Source organism: Zeus faber (assembly GCF_960531495.2).
Source record: "Zeus faber genome assembly, chromosome: 9".
NCBI classification, from domain to species: domain Eukaryota; kingdom Metazoa; phylum Chordata; class Actinopteri; order Zeiformes; family Zeidae; genus Zeus; species Zeus faber.
This window is the reverse complement of record NC_137197.1, coordinates 4,950,985-4,974,012: the sequence shown is the minus strand read 5'-3', so window position 1 is coordinate 4,974,012 and position 23,028 is coordinate 4,950,985. Positions and strand designations below refer to the sequence as shown.

The 23,028-nt window shown below is 47.8% G+C and overlaps 1 protein-coding gene across 1 annotated transcript in view; it reads right to left on the bottom strand.

The window, feature by feature from the left end:
- Positions 1-23,028, bottom strand: part of nectin1b (nectin cell adhesion molecule 1b) — a gene marked incomplete at its 3' end in the record, with an annotated part of 177,932 nt that overhangs the window by 21,579 nt on the left and 133,325 nt on the right. Inside the window, exons 6-9 of the mRNA XM_080007217.1 lie at positions 20,163-20,310; positions 17,438-17,510; positions 9,358-9,447; positions 1,226-1,327 (exon numbers count right to left, since the gene is read on the bottom strand). Coding sequence (XP_079863343.1) covers positions 1,226-1,327; positions 9,358-9,447; positions 17,438-17,510; positions 20,163-20,310 — 413 coding nt within the window. The remainder of the gene's footprint in view (positions 1-1,225; positions 1,328-9,357; positions 9,448-17,437; positions 17,511-20,162; positions 20,311-23,028) is intronic.

The window sequence follows — 23,028 nt, the reverse complement described above, 5'->3', positions numbered from 1 at the left end:
AAAGCTAAACTCCACCTGAAATGCAATGGTTTGGGTTTCACAGACGCTTAATGGTGGCATTAATGTCCCAGGCCTGTTGATCCCTCACGGCCGACCTGTTCAAAGAATCCCCAAATCATGCGTCTTACCTCGGGTTGGTTCATGGAATCTTCTGGACTTGTGGTACCACCGGAGGTGCAGGCGGAGCTGGTTCTTCATTTAAAGTCTTTCATGAGCTAGTTTACTATTCTACAGCCAACACGGAGACGTCTAAGACAGTTTGGGGGAACCCTCCTCTCCCAGACACACAAACACAAGATACATACAAACATGCACAGACAAAAAACCAAAAAAATGGTATTGTCTTCAATCCGAAGCTAGGTATGCCTCCGCGGCAGAAAGATGAGTGTTTTTAAGTGCTCTGCTACTAAAATGAGCAGATTAGGGCCAGGACCCTGAAGCAATGCGGCAAGACGCTGCATAGTCATAACTCAGACCCAGGGGCGATGACATAAAGTGTCACACAATTGCCATGTAAACACACAAGTAATTATGGAGGATTATGTGGGAATTTGAGGGGAGGTGAAGCACAGGGCAGAGAGTGAGATGAGAGCTTTGGTCAGGGTGTGATTAGTAAGTACACAGGGAGGAGGTTGGCGGGGGGCAGGTTCAGTTTGAAGGTGAATGCTGATGCAGATGATGAGATAAGGAGCTCAGACAAAGACCCGGTGGATTCGCTGCTTGGCCTGTTGAGGAGTTCTTTACACTTTAACACCGGATCACGTCACGGAGCAGCAGCGGGAAACGATTCTCAGCCAGCGTTGGCAGCCAGCCATGGGTTGTAAAGTGCAGTAGCCGCAGTAAACCGGGAGTCCAGGCATCGACGGCTGACGGGTGCTTGCAGCAACCGGAATAATATCTGCGCTCTTTAACACCTGTTGCCTCCTCGACCATGAAAAACCAGAGTTTTGGAGCATAACAAAATGGAGCAATGGAGGAACACTGGGTTAATTCAATAGATGGAATCTGGTTGCCGCTTGATTTTGGTGGTAACTGCGCCAACACAGGCTCATTTCCGGTTGCTGTAGTCCCTGAAGTCCGTCTAGCGCCCCACCCCCCATGCAGCTCCCAGCGACCTACAAACAACGACGGGACCAAGGCGGGACTGGGCCATGAAGGATGGAGGATTCCTTCATGGGAGAGGCAAGCGGCCATGCCGGTACCACCTCACGTGGTTTCTACTCACCGGTTTGTCAATGAAGGGGGTGGACTCTACCGGCGCCATGTCGTAGTACGGCGGCTGGAGGGGAAGCTTCTGCATCTCCTCCTCCTTGTCCAGATGAACCACCTGCAAGAGGCGCCACAGTTCAGAAACAGGGACGCATGGTGTCAACACTGACATCAGACGCCAGGGTGAGGAGCCACATCCAACACACCACGTCAGACGTCTCTGTCGGGGAAAAAAAACGATTTTATGGCATTGTTGTGAAATATCTGAACGATCTAAAACTAAATGACTACGACCCTGCACTTGTAATCGGTCAATACTACTTTTTAGGGTCGGAATCGGTACAAGTGGTCACCAAAGACGCTGTGCATTCCTTGGCAGAAAGGCTGGACGGTAGAGTGCAGATACAGGATGATACCGAGCTCAAAGACTTACAATGATATTTGAGATTCTCTGCAACTATACACCTCTAGCAAGGTTAACTTTGGAGTTTGAGTTTTTTGTGTAAGCATGTAGTTCAATGTGCATGTATTCCCCATTCAAAACAGTTTCTCGTCTATTTTGACTAACGGAGGATCAGGATTTTAATTTGACAGATTCTTTCTCAGGACTGATGTGAGCAGCTGTTATTATTGTCAGATAAATCTCATCTATGCAAATCAAACCCGACCGAGCCCTCACCCGCGTGAAGCTCATCTGCGCTGATCTGCGTTTCAAGTTGAAGTTAAAACTCTGGTCAGGGAATGTTATAGTCGGACAATTTGACAGGAGTACGATCGTTAGCTTCCAAACTGAAATCCATCCAGGCATCAAAGTGGTTTTGTTGAATTAGCATCTCCCAAATTGTCATACAAAGGCATGACGCAAAGTTCTGAAACAGTTTCCACGTCTAATTGGAGAGCCTCAGGCCCGCGGCCCCGCCCACAGAGCGGCTGGCACGGCCGACGGGTGCGACAATTTCTCGCGTCAAGTATTTGACTTCGTACCGACGTCGTGCAGATCACTGTGCACGAATGCGTCTCGCTTCTCCTGTGACGTCAAAAACCGTGTACAGGTCGCACTGTTTTATTTTTTTAGTTTCCTCCGTTGTTTGGAGGTGTGATATTTTTAGATGAGTCGTTCAAAAGCTCTTAATTGACAAAAAGAAAAGTCTATCGAAAAAACACGTTTTAGAAAACCTGCATCTTATTTTTCCAGGGTCTCCTTTCTGCTTTCGTAAAACCATAGAGACTAGAAACAGGAAGGTGCATCGCTTCCTACTGGCAACATGACATGACAGTGAGACAGGTGGGAGTATAATGTGTCTTTCCAATCTTGGAAGAGGTTTTTTCAAGCTTGAACTTTTTCCCCATTAGACTTCACTTTGAGGGGGTTCAGAAGGAAATGGATTGCGGCGCCGTGAACTGAGCAGGATGGCTCCACCATCTGCACCTCTGAGCGTCTGATTCACAGAAGCTGTGAAGAAAGACCTCGGCTCCGTCCATATTGGCTTTTCAGACTCGGTTGTTTGGAGCTTTGATATTTTTAAATGAGTCATCCAAAAGTTCCAGGTTTGCAATTACCTTCATTCCTAAAACAAAGTCTACTGAACTAACATAGATTTGCATTGTTTATCAGTAATATTTTTTGTGATTGTGAGTGAATTTTTTTTTTACCTGCCTAGCAAAAGACACCTACAAAAAATAAATAATACATAATAATAAGAATAATAATATTTTTTACATTTCTTTAAGTGGAAGTGGTAAATGCTCCTTTTTATACAAGTTAATACAGGTCTCTGATGTCCACGAAAACATGTTTTGAAGGTTTTTGGCTGAAAATACCACTCGTCCACTCCACCCCGTCTGAAAACAGGATGTTTCAGTGGTAGGAGCCGCCCCAAGTTCTCTGAGCCAATGGGGTTTGAGCTTTCCTCCAGATTCTGTTGTATTTCTCTGTAAACTTTCACTGATTTCACCTTATCAGTTCACCAAAATCTGTTTCTGAACACATTTGAGCTGAGAAATAAACAATCCAGTTGTTGAATCTTTCCTTCATGTTAGATCTGCAAGGCCCCATTTAAAAATTTGTTCACACTTTCACGGCGGTGTCCGGAGCAGGGCGGAGCTCGGAGCCCGGCGGGATACGGGAATTACTGAAATTTGGGAAAAATCTAAAAGAATAAATGCATCTAGGCTTTTGTTTGGAGAAATGCGGTGCGGATCGCGCGCGCTGAGACGGCTGTGCAGTCATTCTTCTCTGCCCCCAGACCAGCATTCGTCTTAAATGTCCTCGTGTCAGCCTGCACGATCCAATTAAATGGAAAATACATCAGGGCATAGCTGCTCGTACAAATATCTATTAGAACACACAGAACACCGCGGCTCTTTCCCACAGGATGATGAAGGGTAAACACTCATTATTAGTACATTATTCAAGGAACAAATAGAAAGTGAATGAAGTACTTTGCTAAGAACAGAGTAGTAGCGGCATGAAGGAATGGATCCCGTTTCACAGGATAAATATTCTCATTTCCACATGCGTGAATATAGTCAATATTTGAATTCCCAAGGCCCCCCCCTTGAAATAAAGGATAATTAACGGCAGGTGGCGTTTTGCTGTCTGTCCAGCTGAAGAAAGCAGTCGAATGTAATCTAGAGGATCACATTTAAAGGACAGCCCAACGCCATCATTCGCCCCCAGATCTTAATAAAATGACGGTTTCCATCACTTATAACTGCTCATGACACAACCTCACGGATCACTTTACTATTGAGAAACTTACCGCTCAGCTGCGGCTTCTCACTGCGTTTCAGTGCAATCCAATGGGGCAAACGTTTCAGTCTTAAAAAAAAAAAATCTTGAATCCCCTTTTGAAAAGTGGGAAGCTCACAGTATTGTCCGATAATTTTTCCGTGTTATATCGTAAAAATACATTTCAGAAAAACCTGCATTTTATGAAGTTTTTCAGGGACACTTTTCTACCTTCGTAAGACCATATGGAGACTGGAAACAGGAAGTTGATCACTGGAAAGTCCAGGTGTGACAAATGCGATTCCGTTGCACCGGCTCTCTGGAGACCACGCACAGTGCTGCCTTTTTTTTGGTTTTCGTGCAGTTACCACCGGGTCTCTACAGACGGTAGTAGCGACACTCGAACTGGGTGTGTCTATTTGCGCCCGTGTTTGTGAATTGGACATTTTTTTGTCCCTCTGTGCATTTACGTAGAAAGGGGCCAATTTTGCACCAAATGTGTGAATAATAGATTTATTAATTGAAATACATGCAATTAGCACCGTGCACTGAGACGCTATTTGCGTGGCAGCACAGTTAGCGGTGCATTTTGCCCTTTGCGAGTGTTTTGTGAACCACACGCTCAATTTTTCGAGCCGGTTTAGGGGCCACACAAGCCATGTAATCGCTTGGTGAATTGGCCCCCCAGTCTTAACAGTGAGGAGCTGCAGCAGAGTGGTAAGATTCTTAATATTATAGCGTAGGTTTATTTTACAATGAAATTATAGTTTTTACAGTTTACGATAACAGACACAAAAAAGAAACTCAGGAATATAATGAAATCTCATGGAAAATCGCAGATAATAATCAAATTAAATATAAAAAAAAGTAACAAGAAAAGATATATAATTGAGGAGAAGTTGGACAGGAGCGAAGCCAAGGCCCCCTGCCTAGGGTTGAAAAAAGGCGACAGGGTGTTAAAAACACAATAAAGCAGAAATGTAATTATTAAAAATACAGTTACTGATAATAAAATAATATTAGAAATGGTAATCCAGTGAGACATGGTTTGAGGAAATCAATCACTTTGTATTGTGTTTATTTTTGTCATGATTGACGTGTTCCCAGAGAGTGGGGGTCTGTGGAGGTGGGAAACACAATGGCAGAACCCAACACACACAAACACAACTACACAAACACACACACACACACACACGCAGGCACGCACACACACACACACACACACGCAGGCACGCACACACACACACACACTTAAAGGAGCTCAGCCAGCTCCACCGGTGTTAAAAGTCTGTGCACAGCTTGTTTCCAATTCACCTGTCAGCGTCTGTCAGTCTCCCAAAGTTTTTTACAGGGCAAACTTTTAAGGCGGTTTGTGACAGACTCATTAGACGTCTTGTGACAGGAAATGAATCTTGAATGACAATTTGACGCCGACTGATTTTTCAAATAAAAGCCCTCGGCACCAATGTTTATATTACCGTTCAATTCAGGGTGAGATTTGTTTGAAGCTTTGTCGCTGCAGAGCGACAGCAGCATATTGGACAAATACTGATACTGCACATATAAGACCAATGAACTGGGAATTTATTTGATTTATTAACAACCTACAAAGTCTCTTTAACCTACCTTGCATATTTACGGCAACTGAAAAAAGGTGAACGTCAAATATTGGATAAAATGTAAGATGGCATTATGTCTTAATATCAACCAAATCAAATTCTTCAGATAAAAAATCTAAGTGAATGCAGATGGTGAATTTCCCCAGGAGTATTATTCGAAATAGAACCACCCTCCGTCTGAGTGACACCACCCACGCCTTTTGGGGGAGCGATCGGACCCGCAAGCATCCAATCTAAGTGTGTGTGTGTGTGTGTGTGTGTGTGTGTGTGTGTGTGTGTGTGTGTGTATGTGTGTGCTCGTGTGTGTGTGTGTGTGTGTGCGCGTGTGTGTGTCCACTGACTGTACCGTACCCTGTGGTGAATGATCCGCTCCACGTTTCCCAAACAAAACCGTAGATGTGTTTAATTTTTCTTTATTTCATTTTATTTTACTTTCCGACGTTTCTGCTCCAGACACTGCGGTGTGCTTCTATGTGTGTGTGTGTGTGTGTGTGTGTGTGTGTGTGTTACTGTAGGCTGCTGCACGCTATCCGTTTCTCCAAACAAAACCATGGATTCATTTATTTTATTTAATTTTCCGAAGTTTCGGTAATTGAATGACACTAAAAAGCCCCGATCACGACCGTTCCCGCGGGGCTCCGAGCTCCGAGCTCCGAGCTCCGAGCTCCGGACACCGCGGTGAAAGTGGGAACAAACTGTTAAACGAGGCCTCGTAGATCTAATGCGAGGGAAGACTCTCAAGCAACCGGAACTCGAACTCGACTTGCCTAACTTTTGTTCCGTAGCAGATTTTGGTCGACGGATAAGGTGAAATCAGTGAAAGTTACGGAATAAATGCAACAAAACCCAAAAGCCACGCTCAAACCCCATTGGCTCACAGAACCCGGGGCCTCGGGAGGGTGGCTCCTCCCACTGAACCAGCCTGTTTTCAGACAGGGTGGATTGGACGCATGTTAGAATGGCTAAAATGCATCATCTGAGCGGTATTTTCAGCCCAAAGAAAAATCTAAATACATGTTTTTCAGAGACCTATATTCACTCGGTGGAAAACAGCATAATTGGTCCCCTTAAAGATCCATCTAAAATAAAAATAAATATCGTACATCATACAGTATGCATATATATAATTTTTTCCAACTGCTCATCATGTGTACTGCATCTGAAGAGCATTTCTTCTTTCAGGGTGTCTTATGTTATTATGTGTTGTTTGTATTACCTCTTCCTCCTGCTTTTACCTTTCCTCATTATTTTGTGTCTTCTCGTGCTCCGGAGGGAACCGCTGTGTATTGTACAGTAAAACTGTGCATACAAATGTGCATAGACAAATACAAATTTGAGTCTTTCAATCTGTTTTGGAGAGGCCGGTGGGAGCGGGATCCGGATCGAGGAACGATGAAGCTGTTATTGGAACAGGAGCCGATGCCTCGCTGCTTTTAACCGGGAGGTGAATGGAAACCACAGAGATGCTTGTAAGGCAAGTACCCACTTGTTCTCATTAATTGCTTCCTGGCGGCCATTTCTCTTTCTTTTTCTGGGCTACAGGAAATCACTTTTATCGCTCCAACAAATGACTGCTGCAAGTGTGGCAAACAAAAGCAGAGCAGCTGTTGTTAAGCTTGTACCAGCAGCGCTGAGTGAATACTTGTAATTAAATCAGGTTAATGCTCTGTTTCCTGATCATGGAGCCATCATATGAGCCACAAGTAGGGCTTCAGAAATCCTGGAACATATTAACTAAATGTGTTTTGAATTTAAAATATAAAACATATATAATGATATAAGATATACTGTATATTACATATCATTTTAACATAACACGCAGGAAAAAACTGATTGAAAATCTGATTTGCTGAAGCATCTGCTGGCATGCAATGCAAAAATAAAATGCAATGAATGTTAAAATGCAAAAATGATTTCCATAAAATCATAATATGTAAATAGGGAACCTTCAGCGTCTGCTTTTAATAGGTCAGTGACAATAGATTTCCCATGCATTTCCAACATGAGGACACGTGGCGAGCCTTTCGGGAGCACGTTATACACATGAGGTCACAGAAACCTCCCATGTTATAACATGTTACAACACGGTGCGGCGGTGTTGAATCCATGAGGGCCGACCACCCGAAAAGCAACGACTCCGCAGTGGCTCGCTACACCTCCCCAGCACCGTGAAAACCTTTCCTTTGACAGTAAATGCATCCTGACATCATCTGCTGTCTGATGCAATTCCCTCTCAACGCTGTTGTTAAACGATAATTTGATCAGATCGGGGCTCATGTGTTCCCCGGCTCCGGTTATTATTAACTACAACAGAGAACATCGACTTCGTCTACATCGTTTTTTCTCTCTTCTCTGAAGTTATTGATCGCTGCCATTTCAATAGCTTTACCTAATTAATGTAGAATTGATGGGGAAATAGGTATTTCTCACTAAGACACCATGCAGAGTGTTGTTTACACACATTTAATGCTGCCAATGAGTTGAATAAAAATAATATATACAATATATTTTCATATATATATTGTATATATTACATATATATATATATATATATATATATATATAAACACTGTCACATTGCATTTATATATACAGTATGTATATCATTTTACTATTTTACTACCATGTTCAGGGTACATGGTAGTAAAATGTACAAGGTCAGTAATTAATTTGTAACTTATTTGTCAAAACTGAGCGACTTACAAGCGCTTTACTTAAGGAGGACAAATTAATTTGATTCACAGTGGTAATTACTCAACATATTATACACTTAACCTGAGGCACATTTCTTTAATTCGATATTCTACTTTAGTGAATCTGGATATTAAGGACCCGTGACTGCTTATAATTGGATGTGCATATTGCATTAACATGACCACCTGAAAGACGGTGGTAAAGGTATGGCGGAATGAGGAGGGGTTGGTAATACTGTACAGTAATATTGTATAATAATAGCAATACACAGTGCAGGAAGGTCATTTTAATATTCCAAGCCTAACCCTGGGGAAATATGTGCAGTATATATTCCATTATTACTGTATATATAAATATACATTTTAATTAACATGTAGACTTTTATTTTGAAATCCCTGCAATATATTCCCTGCATATTAATAACTACTAATTACCGCCATGCCAGAAATGACATAAGAGAGAACATTTATTGTGTATTCAAAATGAAGTTCCATAGAGATTATATATATATTTTTATTTTATTTTATAGTGAATAATAAATGTGATTTATTTGTATGTAGGCTGTACGAACATCATTTGAATTTGTCAGTGCTTTTTTAACTGGGTGTCGTTATAATGACAGAGCTTTTATTTTAACAGTGTAATTTTCTTTTTACATTATTACGTATACGTAATGCATTGTAAGTTCATATTATGTACTAATATATGAATTACAACTTCTTCAAGAAATAAAAAACAATTCTTATGGACTCAAAGAGGAAGAAGATGCAGGAGGAGGAATATGGAGGAACATTGAGGAGGAGGAAGAGGAAGTGGATGCAGGTTGAGGAGATGGAAGAGGAAGAGCAGGAGGAGGAAGATGGGGGATGAACATGGAGGAGGAGGAGGAAGATGGAGGAGGAAGAGGATGTAAGCATAAGGAAGGAGAATGATGGAGGTGAAGGATGCAGAGGAGGAGGAAGATGGAGGTAGATGCAGGAGGAGGAAGATGGGGCGGAGAAGGGCGGAGGAGAAAGACAGGGGCGAAGCTGGAGGAGGAGGAAGAGGAGGAGATTGAGGAGGAGACAGGAGAAAGATGGAGGTGGAGGAGGCAGAGGCTCTTACCTGGATGTCGTCAGACGTCAGGTGTCCCTTCATGTCGCTGTTCTTCTTTTTGGGCGGGGGTGGGGCCGGCTTGTGCGCGGGCGGGAGGTCGCTCCTGTTAAGAGACCCAGAGGACACCATGACAGTCGGCACAGCGACGGAGCTCCGCCCGCTCCTCCTGGTAACCCCACCCCCTCATCTCCTACAGCTCTAGAATGAGAAGCTCCGCCTCAACTTGCCTTGTTCACTCTCTCCCCGGATTTTGAAAGAGCTGGTGTGGCAGCGGCGGCCGTCCCCCCCGCCCACTGGAGAGAGAGAGACACTGCCCTGACGAGAGCAGGCGGTAAGTGGACACTGAGGTGACGAGATGGGGGAAGGGGGTGGGGGTGAGGGGGGCTGGGGGGGGGGGGGGGGGGGGGCAGGAGACGGGTGGGGTTGGGGGTGGGGCTGGGGGTGAGGGGAGAAGGGCAGCGCGAGTCTACGTCCTCAGGAAGGAGTTGGCATCGCATCCAGGGGGGCGGCGCGTTCCATGAACACCCTCCGACCCTTCGCTTGCCGTGAGATCCCGACGCCCTCGGCCCCTCGGCCCCTCGGCCCCTCGGCCCCTCAGCCCCCCGAGCTGGGAGCCATGGGGGGAGGGGCGGGGGGGCTAACATCATCCCGTCGCGATTAACCGGATAACGAGCCGGCGATTTGCCACGTGTTGTTCCAATCAACTGTGCACGTTTCCGTTGGAGATTGAGCTCAAAGTGGTAATTCCGCAAATGATGCAACAATAAAAAAACAAAGTGAAATTGAAAAGGGATGGGGGGGTGTGGGGCGGGGCGGCTGGGGCGGAGCTGAGGGGCGGACGGCGAATGGCTTTTCCATCGAGACTGAATCACATCCGGATAATTATTTGAGACAAGGCAGCAGAGGCGGCGGCTGCTCAGTAATTGTTGTACAAAGAAACATCCTTCCCTTCAAGGCGTCGCCCGTCAGGTGTCATCTGCCAGACGCCGACGCCGCAGCCGCAGCGATCAACCGTGATGAGGCGCTGCGGACGCGGCGGGCGCGCTCCCCGCGCCTGCACGTGCACGCTCCATGCATGTGCACGCAACATGCACGTGCACGCTCCCTGCACGTGCCCACGCAACATGCACGTGCACCCTCTGTGAACGTGCGCAGCGTAACCCCGCACGCCACATCTCCCCGGCGCTGCGGTTTGGGCCCTCGTTGAATAACATGACCTTCCCATGAGGCCGAGCGGTGTCTTTCAAACGCGGAAAACGTGCCCCGCCCGCGTGCACCTGCGGACCCTTCCCTTCACCCGTTATTCCCAGTCGGTTTCAACCGTGTCTCTCAACATGGCCGCCGGCTCCGCGTGACACCCCGTTCTGCCCGTTTGCCCCCGGGACAGCGGCTCAGCCTCTCCCTGCTCCACGACAACCCCTCCATCACAGAGCCTTGGGGGGGGGGGGGCTTCCATTCTCTCATACACAGGTAATTAGGAGTCCGACCGCGGTGAAAACAGCGTTTGCTCGCAGCGGCGGCACATTTGTTCTCAAACACTATCATCCATCGCCTGTGATCGATTGGAATGCGCGCCGGTGAGAATATTGTAGAAGGGAGAGTAAGAAAGAAAAAAAGCAACAACAATATTATTTTCTTTCAAGAAATGCCCAAAGCAAAAACCAAATAAAACAGAAGTGGGTGTTTGCTGCGATTCCAGTTTCAGATGAAGACATGACAGGTTTACTGAACAGAGGAACATAACACAAGCGGCTCCGCACACCCTCTGAGCCCGGTGGACATTTTGGTGATGAAGTAATGAACTGACGGAGTTAAATGTCTTTGAAGAGACGGCAGGACCTGTGCTGTATTCCAAGAGCTTCCAACACCCGATACGGACGGTTGTATGAACGTAGCAGCCACTTTACAGGATATACAGGGTTCTTTGGTTTTACCGCTAAATCTTTGGACTCCACATTTTCAGGATCCTCTATAATCAAATGACCAAACTCTCTCTTGCCGCTACACCTCTACAATTGTATCAAATTACATGGCGAAATCAACCAGAATACAGGAAATGACATAGAGCCCTGACGCACGCACACATTTCAAACTCTTCCTATGTCCCAACCCAGGTCACATCACCTTGGATATTTTGACTTAAAATGGATTCAAATGAATATTGGTCATGCTGGATGGCGTATTTGGTTAAAAGTCGTTCGATGTGTGATTGGGATGTATTCAGATGTGGTTACTGAACGCCGTTAGTGTTCCACCCTGAAAGTCATATCAATTGATGACGCGGTTGACACCAAAATATTGTTCCTTTCCTGGCATCAAATTTAAGACAGCGCTACAGCAACCTGCCGACAGGGGCACATTGCTCTGCTGCAGGGGCCGGAGCTGTGAGCGGCAACAAGGAAAGTTGAGCAGATTTCAACTTGCAGCTTGTAACTATGCAAATGGAATAGGAGGGAAGATACGCTCTCAATTCCGCTTCTCGTTGGAAAATGGACGCCCCGATCCACTGCATCATTGTTCGTGATTCGGCAATTTTTTTATGGACATTTTAAGGACAATTCTCAAAATCTCTCAAAATGAGGTATATTGAATACATATTTAATGACACGTCCACAAAAGCCAGGGGCACAGAGACCTGGCGACAAGACAAGGCAGCCTCGTCACCCCGTCGCCCCGTCGCACCGTCACCCCGTGGCTTCTTCTCCACCCTGGACACCAGTGGAGGAACCGGATCCCGTCAGACTGAAACCGGAGACTGGAGAGCATCTCCTCAGGTGACACTTGGACTGCGCTGACCTCTGACCTCTGACCCCTTCACCCCATAAGGCTTTTTATCTCTCCGCCCGCTTCTAGCCTCATTAGAAACCATTAGCTGTGTTACCTGTTGCTGTTGGCTTTACTTTGCTGATGATGACTGTGATTAAATTTTGCAGGGGGGGGGGGGGCGGCTGCCGGGCTACAGCCGCCCCTAGTGGTGGATGCCCCTGCATCTATCAATAAGATGAAATAAAAGAACGCAATAAAGCTTAAACTTTAAAAATGAAAAATAAAAATTGAAAAACAAACAGTTTTTGAATTATGAAGTAGAAATGTGCATCCGTGCTTCAAATCTAAAATGGGTGGAGGGAAGTCGCCTCCAACCTCCACCTATTTTGGGTCTGACACACGGCTGCATTCACGGATTATTATCCCCAAATAATGAGGATGTAAACTCAACCAGTTGAGTTTGGAATGTGTGTTGGCCTTCATCTCCATATCACAGTTTGATTTGATGGATTCATATGTCAGTTCTCTGCTGGTTTTGGGAAAACAGAAACACATTTTTTGATAAATGAAGCCTCTGATGTCTCTGGGGGAGGGGCATGGGGCTGGGAAGAAGATGCGTCTGCTCGGCGCCGTGCGTAACGCTGCCAACCAGAGCTTTGATTGTAAGACTCACGCATATCCACCAGTTCACACGCTGAGAATCCCAAAATAAGTTAAATAGCTTTTTTTTTTCTTTTTTTTTTTTATAAACCCTACATTCTACTTTCTTCCTGATTTCACCCCTATTTTTTGGTTGGGAGTGCCCACTAAGAAAAAATCATGGATGAAACATGTGAAACAATGTGACATTGTGAAAAGTCATTGTTCTGTTCGGGGCTTTGGCTTTTTGTCCTGAATGAAACATTAATACATGCGTGTGTGAAAGAGAAGATGAACTGAAAAATTTGTATCACACCATTTTAATACAAAATATTTGGTGATTTCTGGTATCGCTTCCAAAAAAATGCAGTCGCCTAAAAATCAAGCACTAACAACAATTACAATCTTATTGTAAGCGGCTCTGGGCTAAAGGATCTGCTAAATGACGTACATTAAAGTAATGTCCAGAAGGACTTTAGGTTAAATGTGCATCTATCCCTGCTGGATTCTGGGAGCGTGACTCCACATTCTGCATATTCTGGATGGAGAGCGTTGATAGATCAACAGGTGTGTGTGTGTGTGTGTGTGTGTGGGGTGGGGGGGGTGTTTTGCAGGTCAAACTTCATTTTTACGTCTCTTCAAAGTCCTACTCTGGTGAAAGGCGCCTGAATAATTGAGCGTCTTCATGCCTGTTCCAGCTCCCTCCAAAGTAAATCGTTCTTGTGTTGTCTCCCTGATTGTTTGTCCTCCGCTCCCCGTGGAGCCCATTGATAAATACAGAGCCCCAATTAATGACAACAGAGAAACCACAGAAGCTTTAACGGCGAAGGTTGAAGCCGTTTGACGGACTGCATCATCTATCATTTCAACTTCTTAAGGGAGGATTTTCCCGGCTCTGTAATATCTATATTTTACCGACCGCAGCCCCAGACAGTCCCATCACCGCCGCCTCATCAGCGTTTCCTTAATTGTCCATCTCCTGTTGAGGCGTAAATAATTCTCTGTTTCGGAGGACCGCCGTGAGTCCGACACGCGGTCATGATCGCATATTAATCTCGACCCCCGGCCGCCCGATCATCCGTCCAAGCGGCTCCGAGGCAGCGCGTGGGCGTCGGCTCCCGAGCCGCAGTGTTGATGGAGGTCGACGGGCGTCCTGCTCCCGCGGGGGGTGCGGCCACGTTGGAGCTGCGCTGCTCCTGCTCCGGCCCCCCGCGCCCACCTTGAGGACCCCGCCGCCGCCGCCACCACCACCTCGTTGCCACCGCCGCCACCGCCGCCCTCCTGCTCCGGCTACGACAAAGGGCTCAGGCAGCTTAAGGGGAGATTTAAGGGGGATAGCGAGGAGAAAACATAACTAATCCTCAACAGAGAAGAGTAATCTGCGAGAAAAAAAAAAATAGATTTTCAGCAGAGAAAATGACTTTCAGGTCACGGCGACGGGAAGGGAAACTTTTATGAGGGAATTTGGCAAAAGGGGGAAGGAGGACTGTCTTTCCTTTCCTTTCCTTTCCTTTCCTTTTTTTAACTTTCCTTACCTCACCTTCCTTTCTTCACCTGCAGATTCCCAGAAGTGCCAAGTCCCTGCCTTTGACGGGTGGAGCATACATTTCCGGCCGCTGTGGTAAAACAGCGTGAGCGTTCGAAGGAGGAACATTCCAGAGCGGGGAGCCCACACTGATCCTTGGCGCTTCCATTGATTCCCGGCGATTGCAATCTTATTTGGCAATTTAAATGCTAATGATACTTTTAATTGCAAGACGGGATAAATGTGATCTGATCTTTGGGAGGCAATTACTTTCCCGCTTTGTCTCGCTCCAGTCTTTTCAAAAGGCGAACAACGATGACTCTGTGGGCTCAACTCCTTTTTATTTTCCTTTTCTCACGGCAGCAAAGAGTAAAAGAAAAAAATGCACTGAAACAAAATAATTCGGTGCGGTTTTTCAGAAACTATTTTCAGCACCTGGACGAATGATGGATCCTTCAACCTCAAACATCACGCCTCGTACACAACTCTTCCACCAAAGTCACCGAAAGGACGCCCCCTGGTGGATCGGAGCGCGTGATCAATCTTGAGTCAAAGGGAGGAAACCTCTGCTTCACCTGCTTCACCTGCTTCACCTGCTTCATCTGCTTCATATACCAGCTCGTCGTGTTGGGTCGACACGAGCAGTGACGGTCGCATCATTAATATGCCAATAAATGGCGACCAAAATGGCCTAGATCACTTAAAAATGGCCATTTAAGACATTAGTTTATTTGTGATGATGAGGTTCTGATGCTCCGCCGTCAACGCATAGTTTGAAATACCTCAACAGATGTTTGTCCACCAGGGGGCGCTGCGTTTTCTGCAGTCACGGACCGATCCCCGCCGACCGGAACGACGTCCGCGGGACCTGGAGTCCGTCATTGTGTACGAGGCGCTGCAGTCGCTCGCGTGTTGGACGAGCGTTTTCAGATCATATCAACGACATTTCACTGCGATACAGGCAGCGCGGAGGGAAAACACAGGAAGCATCGAGACCGCGCACAACGCTCCGCACGCGGGAAAAAAACAGCCGTCACACTCACAGACATCACAATGACATTGAAACGACGCATAATCACACGCGGGGAACATCTGAGAAATACAATAGACACAACCTTTTAAAAGATCTCCACCAGCGCCATGCCACCCGGTTCGTCTCCAAGACAACAATCCGTTGATGTCTTCCACAGTTCAAGCCACGGAGTCCTCAGAAGCACAGGAAATGACATCAGTGTCAATAACCGTGAAATATTCCTGCGGACCCGCCCTCCTTGGGAACAACGTGCCCTCGTAATCCAGAACCTGGTCCTCCTGATGTCTTTGTCCTTGCCATGCTCGTCCCTTGTCCCCTCACGGCAACGACCCGACGGCGTCCCCGAGGCCCCGGACAAAAAGGGCGTCCGGATCCTCTGATTTCATTTTCCCGTCCGCCCCGGGAGCCTCGTCGGCCGCTCGCACAGTTTCCTTTTTATTTTTCACTTCTTCCACATTCTGCGTGCGACTCTTCTCAGGCGTCGGGGGCTCCAAGGTGGTCAGAGGAGTCGGCGGCGTATTTATTTATGAGGCCGTCTCCCTCCGTCCTCCATTGTGTCGGAGACGCCGCTGAGGGGGATTATTTTTCTGGCACGGGGCGGGGTCAGGGCGGGGAGGTGGGGGGGTGGGAGGGGGAGAGATTCGGCGGACCCGTCCGACGGGCCGATGCACCCGTCGCCCCCCCCCGTGGCCGTAAATCCCGCCGCGCCGAGGGGCCCGAGCGATGAACACGTTAATAGGAGAACGCTGGATTTGACACCGCACGTCTATTCTGATAAGCGGGTCACTATCGGGGCGGGCCGGCGTGATGTATTAGGATTGACCAATTAGGAGTCGCGGCATGTGTGGCTGGGCGTGACCGGCGGTGCAGTCAGGCGCGATATGAGACTCCCGAGCTGATTAGCGCCTTTGCGCCGCCGTCACGCGCTCAGATAAAACTACCCATCTCTCGCGCCGCTCCCGCCAACTTCCCGCTGCCGTTCCCCCTTTCACGCGGTTAAACATTTGCAGCGTGACGTGACGTTTCTTTAAAAAAACAAAAACAAAAAAAAAACCCTAAGACACTGAACATGTTTGACGAGTCACGCCACGATTCAAACACTGAGAAAAACATGGATTCCGCGCGGTTCGAGCCGCTGCGGGTTGGCGGTCACCGCGCGGTGCGTGGCGTGCGGACCAGAAAAAGAAACAACAATATAAAAACAAAACATCCACATTGAGCAACACCCACCACAGCCACGGCACAGCACCGACGTCACGGCAATGTCTCCATGCGTTAGACACCAACATGCAGGGGAGGACGGAGGAGGGGGAGGAGGAGGCGGAGGAGGTGGAGGTGCACGCAGCGGCCCGCTCACAGTGACAATAGACACTTAATCATCTCTGACACTCGGCGTCTGCGGCAATTACGGAATAAAGTTAATCTTCCGAGTTTACGGCTTTTTAACTGATGAACAATTTGATACGTCTTGTCACTGGGTTTTTTTCTTTTGGGTTTTTTTTGTTTTCTGATGTTTTCCTTCCGTCGCTTGAGAATCAAGAGAATAATTACGATTTTGTTGCTCCTTTGTTCTTTACAAGCCTAGAAAATCAAGATAAACTGTAAATTATTGTTTTGGATGTTTTATCATTGCAAATTGTAATGAATTCACTCTGCTGATCATCAATTCGCTCTGATCATGAAGCTTCATTTATTTCTTATTCTTTTTTTGTTATTTAATAAAATTGGGCTCTGGTGTAATTGCCCTTATCTGATTAAAGGATGGAATGGCATCCGCCCGCCGAAAAGAAAGGGAGGTTTGAAGTCCAAGTCAGGAATACTTCTCACCTTAAAAAGGCCCAAGAATGCGATTTAAACATCCTATATCAATCGCAGGCAACCAAGTTGTTGCCTGCGATTGAAAAGGCGAAAAACGAGATCAGCTGGGATGCGACGTGTCATCGCGAGCCCTGCGCGAGTGTCTTCCTCGGCTGGGGCGCCGCCGCCCGCCTCTGTCGGATCGGCTGCGCTCACAGCGGCGTGCTCAGGTATGTCACTTGCAGGCCACCGTTACATGCAGGCAGCAGGATGGAGGAGCCGGGGGGGCAGGGCTCAGTGGGGGGCTGACCGGGGACGGGTGCCTCTACTTTCCTTGTGGGGGACTCTGGCTTCTCCGGAGCCTGTGTCACACAACTATCAGCCACCGCAGCCACAGCAATGCTGAGGGAGGGGAGTGGGAGACAGAAAGCAGTTACTTTGAGGGAGAGAGAGAGAGAGAGAGAGAGTGAGAGAGAGATTAGCAGCGAGAGAGAAAGAGACAGCAGGCAACGGCGACGCAGCGTTTCAGCGTGTGTTTCATTTGTCTGGAGAAGCGTTCCTGAGAGGAGCGGGGGAGCGGGGTGGGGGAGGGGGGGCGGCGGGGCGGCACGCGGCCTTCCTTCTTCCCTTCCCGCCACTCGGAGAACCCTCCGAGACCGGCGACGGAGGCCGGTGAAATGTCCGACTCTTTCTTCGAAAAGGAGTCGTTGGCTTTGAACGACCTTTTTTTTGATGCGGTTGGCGTAACGCGCGGTGAGCAGGTCAGAGGAGTCGGTCGGCGCTGAGTTGCGAATGGAATCCTCAGGGGAATCATTTCTTTCTGCCACAATCATTTATTTTGGCCAAATGCGAAGCGTAAATCAGTCCCATTCGATATGAATTATGCCAAATGCCTGGACCTGTTTTCCACATAAATTTGGTCCTCGCTAATGATTTTCAGTTCATGAGCCCAATATTCACTCGCTCGTTCTCTCGCCAGTTCCCTCAGGAACGAAGCTTTCAAATACGTTTTGTCGGAGTGACTCCCGACTCATGAGTCATTTCAAAGTTTTGTTCGCGGGCGAAGGAATCGGCCGCCCGTCACGCATCCCTCGCGGCCGCCGGTCGAGCCGGCGAGCGACGTGCGGCTCCATCGGGGGCACCGCCGCGGCTTTCAACATGAAACCAATTGCAAGGTTCTAGAGGGGAGCAGCTAAAAAATAAAAATAGGCTTTGTAATCGCGTCATGTGAGATGCTTACAGTATTGGCTAATGTGGAGCCGGAGCCAAACTCCCTTGTTTTGGGGATATTCCCGGAGCGGACGGAGGCCAGCCGTGTTATTCCCACGGAGCTGGCGCTGTGAGCGTGCCACATGTCTTTCCAGTTTGCCCAAGAGCAACATGGAAACCGTAGCAACCAGCGAGTATCTGTCACGGCCAGGTGTCTGCGGCATATTAGCGGGATGGGACTCGAACCCGCCGACTGTCCTCCTTCCTGTTGCAAACACGTCGTCCACAAGTGTTGATGAGCCACTGACGATTGGAAAATCATCACCTTGGCAATAAATGAATTTGGATTTTTATTTTCTTTCTCCCCGTTGCAGAATGTTCCCTCCAATCTGTTTACTCCTCAGACCCGTGAGCTTATTCCCGTGCTCCCGAAGCAGCGGGACATGCCGACACTCGTCAGGGCTCTCGGCGGGAGCCCGGGCTGAATGTGCTCAGGCCGGCCGGCTGGTGGAGGGGTGGAGGGGGCGGGGGTCTAGTTTCTAAAGTAAAAGGGAATCACAGCCACTCCCAGAATCCACCTTCAGCGCAGCGGTCACCTGCTCGCTGAATTGGACTTCAGATTGAGATGGAACAATTCTTGTCTTGTCTAATTGTCAATTTTCCATAAAGTATTTTTTCGGTCCTCGCACGGGGAGAAAATAACAGCTTTCCCCGCGCGCAGAGCAGAGCACTTACGCCGGTACACCTGATCATCTGTGACACGGGGATGATTGGCTCCCAGAATGCATCACGCTGCGGTGTACAGGTCCCCGAAACCAGCTCTACAGTAACCAGCCAATTGAAGGTAAACTACGTCTTAGCGAAAACATTCAACAACCATTCTAAATGGCCAATTCTTATTTAATGGGGTTTCCAAACCCAATCATCAAACGATGGCTTATATGCTATTTGCATCTAAAAATGCGTCATCATAATCACAAGATAATTTCTCTTGTATTTTGGGGAAGCACAACCGCCGGTCCCGCTGCATTTAAAGGACATTCGGAGGTAAACTACCCAAATATCTGCTCAGACTGCCGGTCCCGCAGTGGGGGAGCGTTCCCTGGAGAGTAAACACCGCCGCTCACGCAATCAGTCCTGGTTGAAACGACAGATATCTCAATGAGAACCGGTGGAATCCGGGGGCGCATGGCAAAAACAAGGTGCCGCCGCGCCCGTCTGCTTGTTTTGAATTTAACGGTCAAACCGCGGCCGCGTCTGTGCCTGTGACAAAAATGAACGAGAAGAAGCCGGGAAATTGTTTGAGCGTCGTTCTCATTATCCTGTGTGAAATAACCCGGGGGAGGACGTTGATCCTGGTTTCAACTCTGAGAGATGGGACTCCGTGGGGGGTCGGGGGGGTGGGAGGGGGCGGGGGCCGACGTCCTGTTCGCTTGTTTCAATCTGCACAGTTCACCCACAATGAAATGCTGAGAAGTTTAACATTTAACTTCATCGAACCGACAAAAAGTGTAATTCTAACTAAAGAAAACACTCAAACACAATTTGGTTGGTTTGGAGGTTGAGCATGCATATTTTGTAAAAAATAAAAAAAATAATCATTTTAAATTAATAAACTTAATAAGAAATTATGAAAAAATATGGAAAGAATATATATATATATATATATATATAAAAAAAATGTGGCGCCCTGTTATTGATTTGAGGATCACCTGGGAACCATTGTTCTAACATTAAGTTTGCCAGTGTGTATGTGTATGTGTATGTGTGTGTGCGTGCGTGCGTGCGCGCGTGGGCGTGGCCGACAAAATGCAAATTTAATCTCCCCCTGCTGCCGGTACTTACAGGTCGTTATCCGTCTCGGTGCGGGTCTTCTTCTGCCTCAGGTGAGCCATGAACACGGTGACCGCCACGCCCACGATCAGCCCGATGGCCACCACGCCTCCCAGGATCCCGATCACGCCGCCGGGCGGGCCCTGCGCCATGGGCTTCTCTGTGGACGGAGAAGGGGAAAACACCGGAGTGTGAGAGGAGTCGAACACCCCGGGATGACCACCCGGCACGGGGCGACAACGGGGGTATCACACCCGTAGATCAGGGGAGTGTCATGTAGACGTGTCATTCCCGACCCCGGATCTAGATTTCACAAACACATCCCGGGAAAAGCGGGAGAGAGCCAGTGAATTTATGGGCGTCTGGCGAAAAGGGGTTTGAAAATGGAAGAGGCAATCCATCAAAAATAAATAAATGAAAAAAACACAAGAGTCTGGGCTCTCGAAAAAGAAGAAAGGAACCTTTAAAAGTCATTTTGACATTAAGGCTTCTGCCAGGCTGGAGGCTCGGCGCTGCACAATGCTCCCCAACGCTTGTTCCAGGGACATTTTTTAGGATGGGAGCGTTGTCATCTATTCCCTGGCACCGGGTGAATACCACACTGCTGCGGTCACTCAGCAGCTGTTCCCGAATTTCTGATGTGTTCTCCATTAACCAGTAAAATGAGAAGAAATTGGCCAAGATTTGACAGTGAACCCAAATGCACCCGTCGAGTCGTGGCAAAGACCTTGCATTTTAAGTTGCCACCACCAGGAAGGGGGAAGGGGGGGGGGGGGGTTGTAATGCTAAATCCAATTGGCTGTTTCCTCCCAGAAAAGGAATCAGACAAAAACTAACACGTCACACCATCTGATTCACCAAACAAGCCCAATTTCAGTCATTTTACACTGTCAAGAACAACCGTACGGCCAGATTAGTGGAACGCTAATCCAGTGTTGATTTAACTGACCTTTTGTGAGCCACGAATGCCTGATGAAATAAATAATGCAGATCTCTGGTGTTTCCTCAGAACCCTGCTCAGTAATCTAGTTTCTCAGTTGGTGATAAACCCAATGCTATTAACTTTGAAAGGACCAGGGGCTGCGCTGGAATACTAAGTACATGAATGTAACCTATATTTCAGGCCTCTGTTAGGCATCATTATCTATTTCCCAAGAGCTAAACTTTCTTTTTTTTTTCCTTCCTGCAGTTGTCTTTTAAAAGTCAATTTTTGGAGGTGTCTTTGAAAGAGAGATTTGTCACGTATTCTGGGACTTGTGCCAAAAACAGAAATAACAAAGAGAGTAAAAAAAAAAAAAAAAAAAAAACATCTGAAGGAAGAGAGAAAATGAGAAAGGAAAACGTTCTTGATGTCAGTTTGAGTAGATAATTGTCGCTGCTAGATATGCGACGGAAGACGGAAGAAAGCTTTGAAATGGTCATGATCCATTCGATGGCTGTTGATGCGCGTTCAAGTCTTCCAAATAGGAGCCGTCTCACGTGGGCCTGTGCGGTGGATAAACAACTCGACTGGGAAGTGTTTGTCGGACGGTTTCCTCCACTTCTAGGATCGGTCTCTGTGTGCTCCCAGCGCCAAGGTCGACGCAGCGACCGTGGACCCTGCTCCTCTGTGGATGAAATGGCCACGACCCCGTTCACTCGCTCAGAGCTGTTTTGAAGCCCAAAACATGATCAACCGGTGGCGGCCATCTTGCTTGCAGTGTCACAGTCGAAATTGGAAACATTCAGGGGCGAATTCAGGGAGAATGGATTGCAGCCGCTGATAGCACCGTGAACTGTGTGTCAATTTGCCTCTGATTCACAAAAGATATTGGGCTGATGATATGCCAGCGCAAATAGCCCATAAAGTTTTTCTGCTGAGTGCAATTTGCCCTTGTGTTGCGGGGGGCACACAACGTAACGCACAACGGGTATTTTGCGATCAACCGCAATCAGAAGCGTAACGAGGAGACTCCTTGGCAGACACCGTCCGGGGTCTTCCTGTGCATCTGATCATGAAATCCCCCCCGTGCGGCAAGCGCACCCCGCTGGGGGTCTCCCCCGTGCTAAACATGCGGGTAAAAGGAAAACCACCGTGTTGCTCCCTCTTCAGAAAGCATCTCTTATTTTACACTGACCAGGGGACCACATCCACATTGGGGCCACAAGTGGTGGCTAGAGTCTGCAAATTGGCCGCGCCACTTCCCTTTGAAAGGAAAAGCCTATCTCACGGCCTCATGTTGTCTCCATTATTATCTGTCCCGTCCCTCCAGGTGCGAGGAGGAACAAGGCCTCGGTCCCGGAGGACCTCTTCCCCCGCAGCCACCCCCGGCTTTACCCATTCACCACCCACAATGACGGATACCCGGAGGAGCACTTCGCATCAGGACGGACAAAGGCAGCGCCGGCCACTTTGTACCCGACACGCGCCGCCTCCAAGTAAGTGATTAGACGCCACTCCCCTCAAAGCCCTGTGTCACCGGCAGCCTGCTGTCACTGCATCACCCCTTTCTCCTGTTGTTTTTCCTCCTCTGGTTGTGGGAGTTAAATCCATGCAATATCTTCCCACTCGATAAGAGCAAATAGGCTATGTCAGCCCGTACGTCGTTCCCGCTCACCGTGCGTTTCAATAAGAGCCGGTGCAATAGCTTTGAAGGCCAAGTGCAAATGTGATCTCGCCGTAGCTTGGCAACGGATCAGGTGGAGCTGGTGCCTCGGCACCCTGTTGTCTCATCACCCCCGGGGGCGGCTAAACCAGCGGGCTCGAATTTCATGGCCTCTAATGCAAACCGCAAACACAATAGGGTGTTGTGCAGCGCTGATACCGAGAGGAGCGCACCGATCACCGTGCAATTTCCCAATTTTGTGAAGCCACAAGGCACGTGGCGGCACAGGGTTT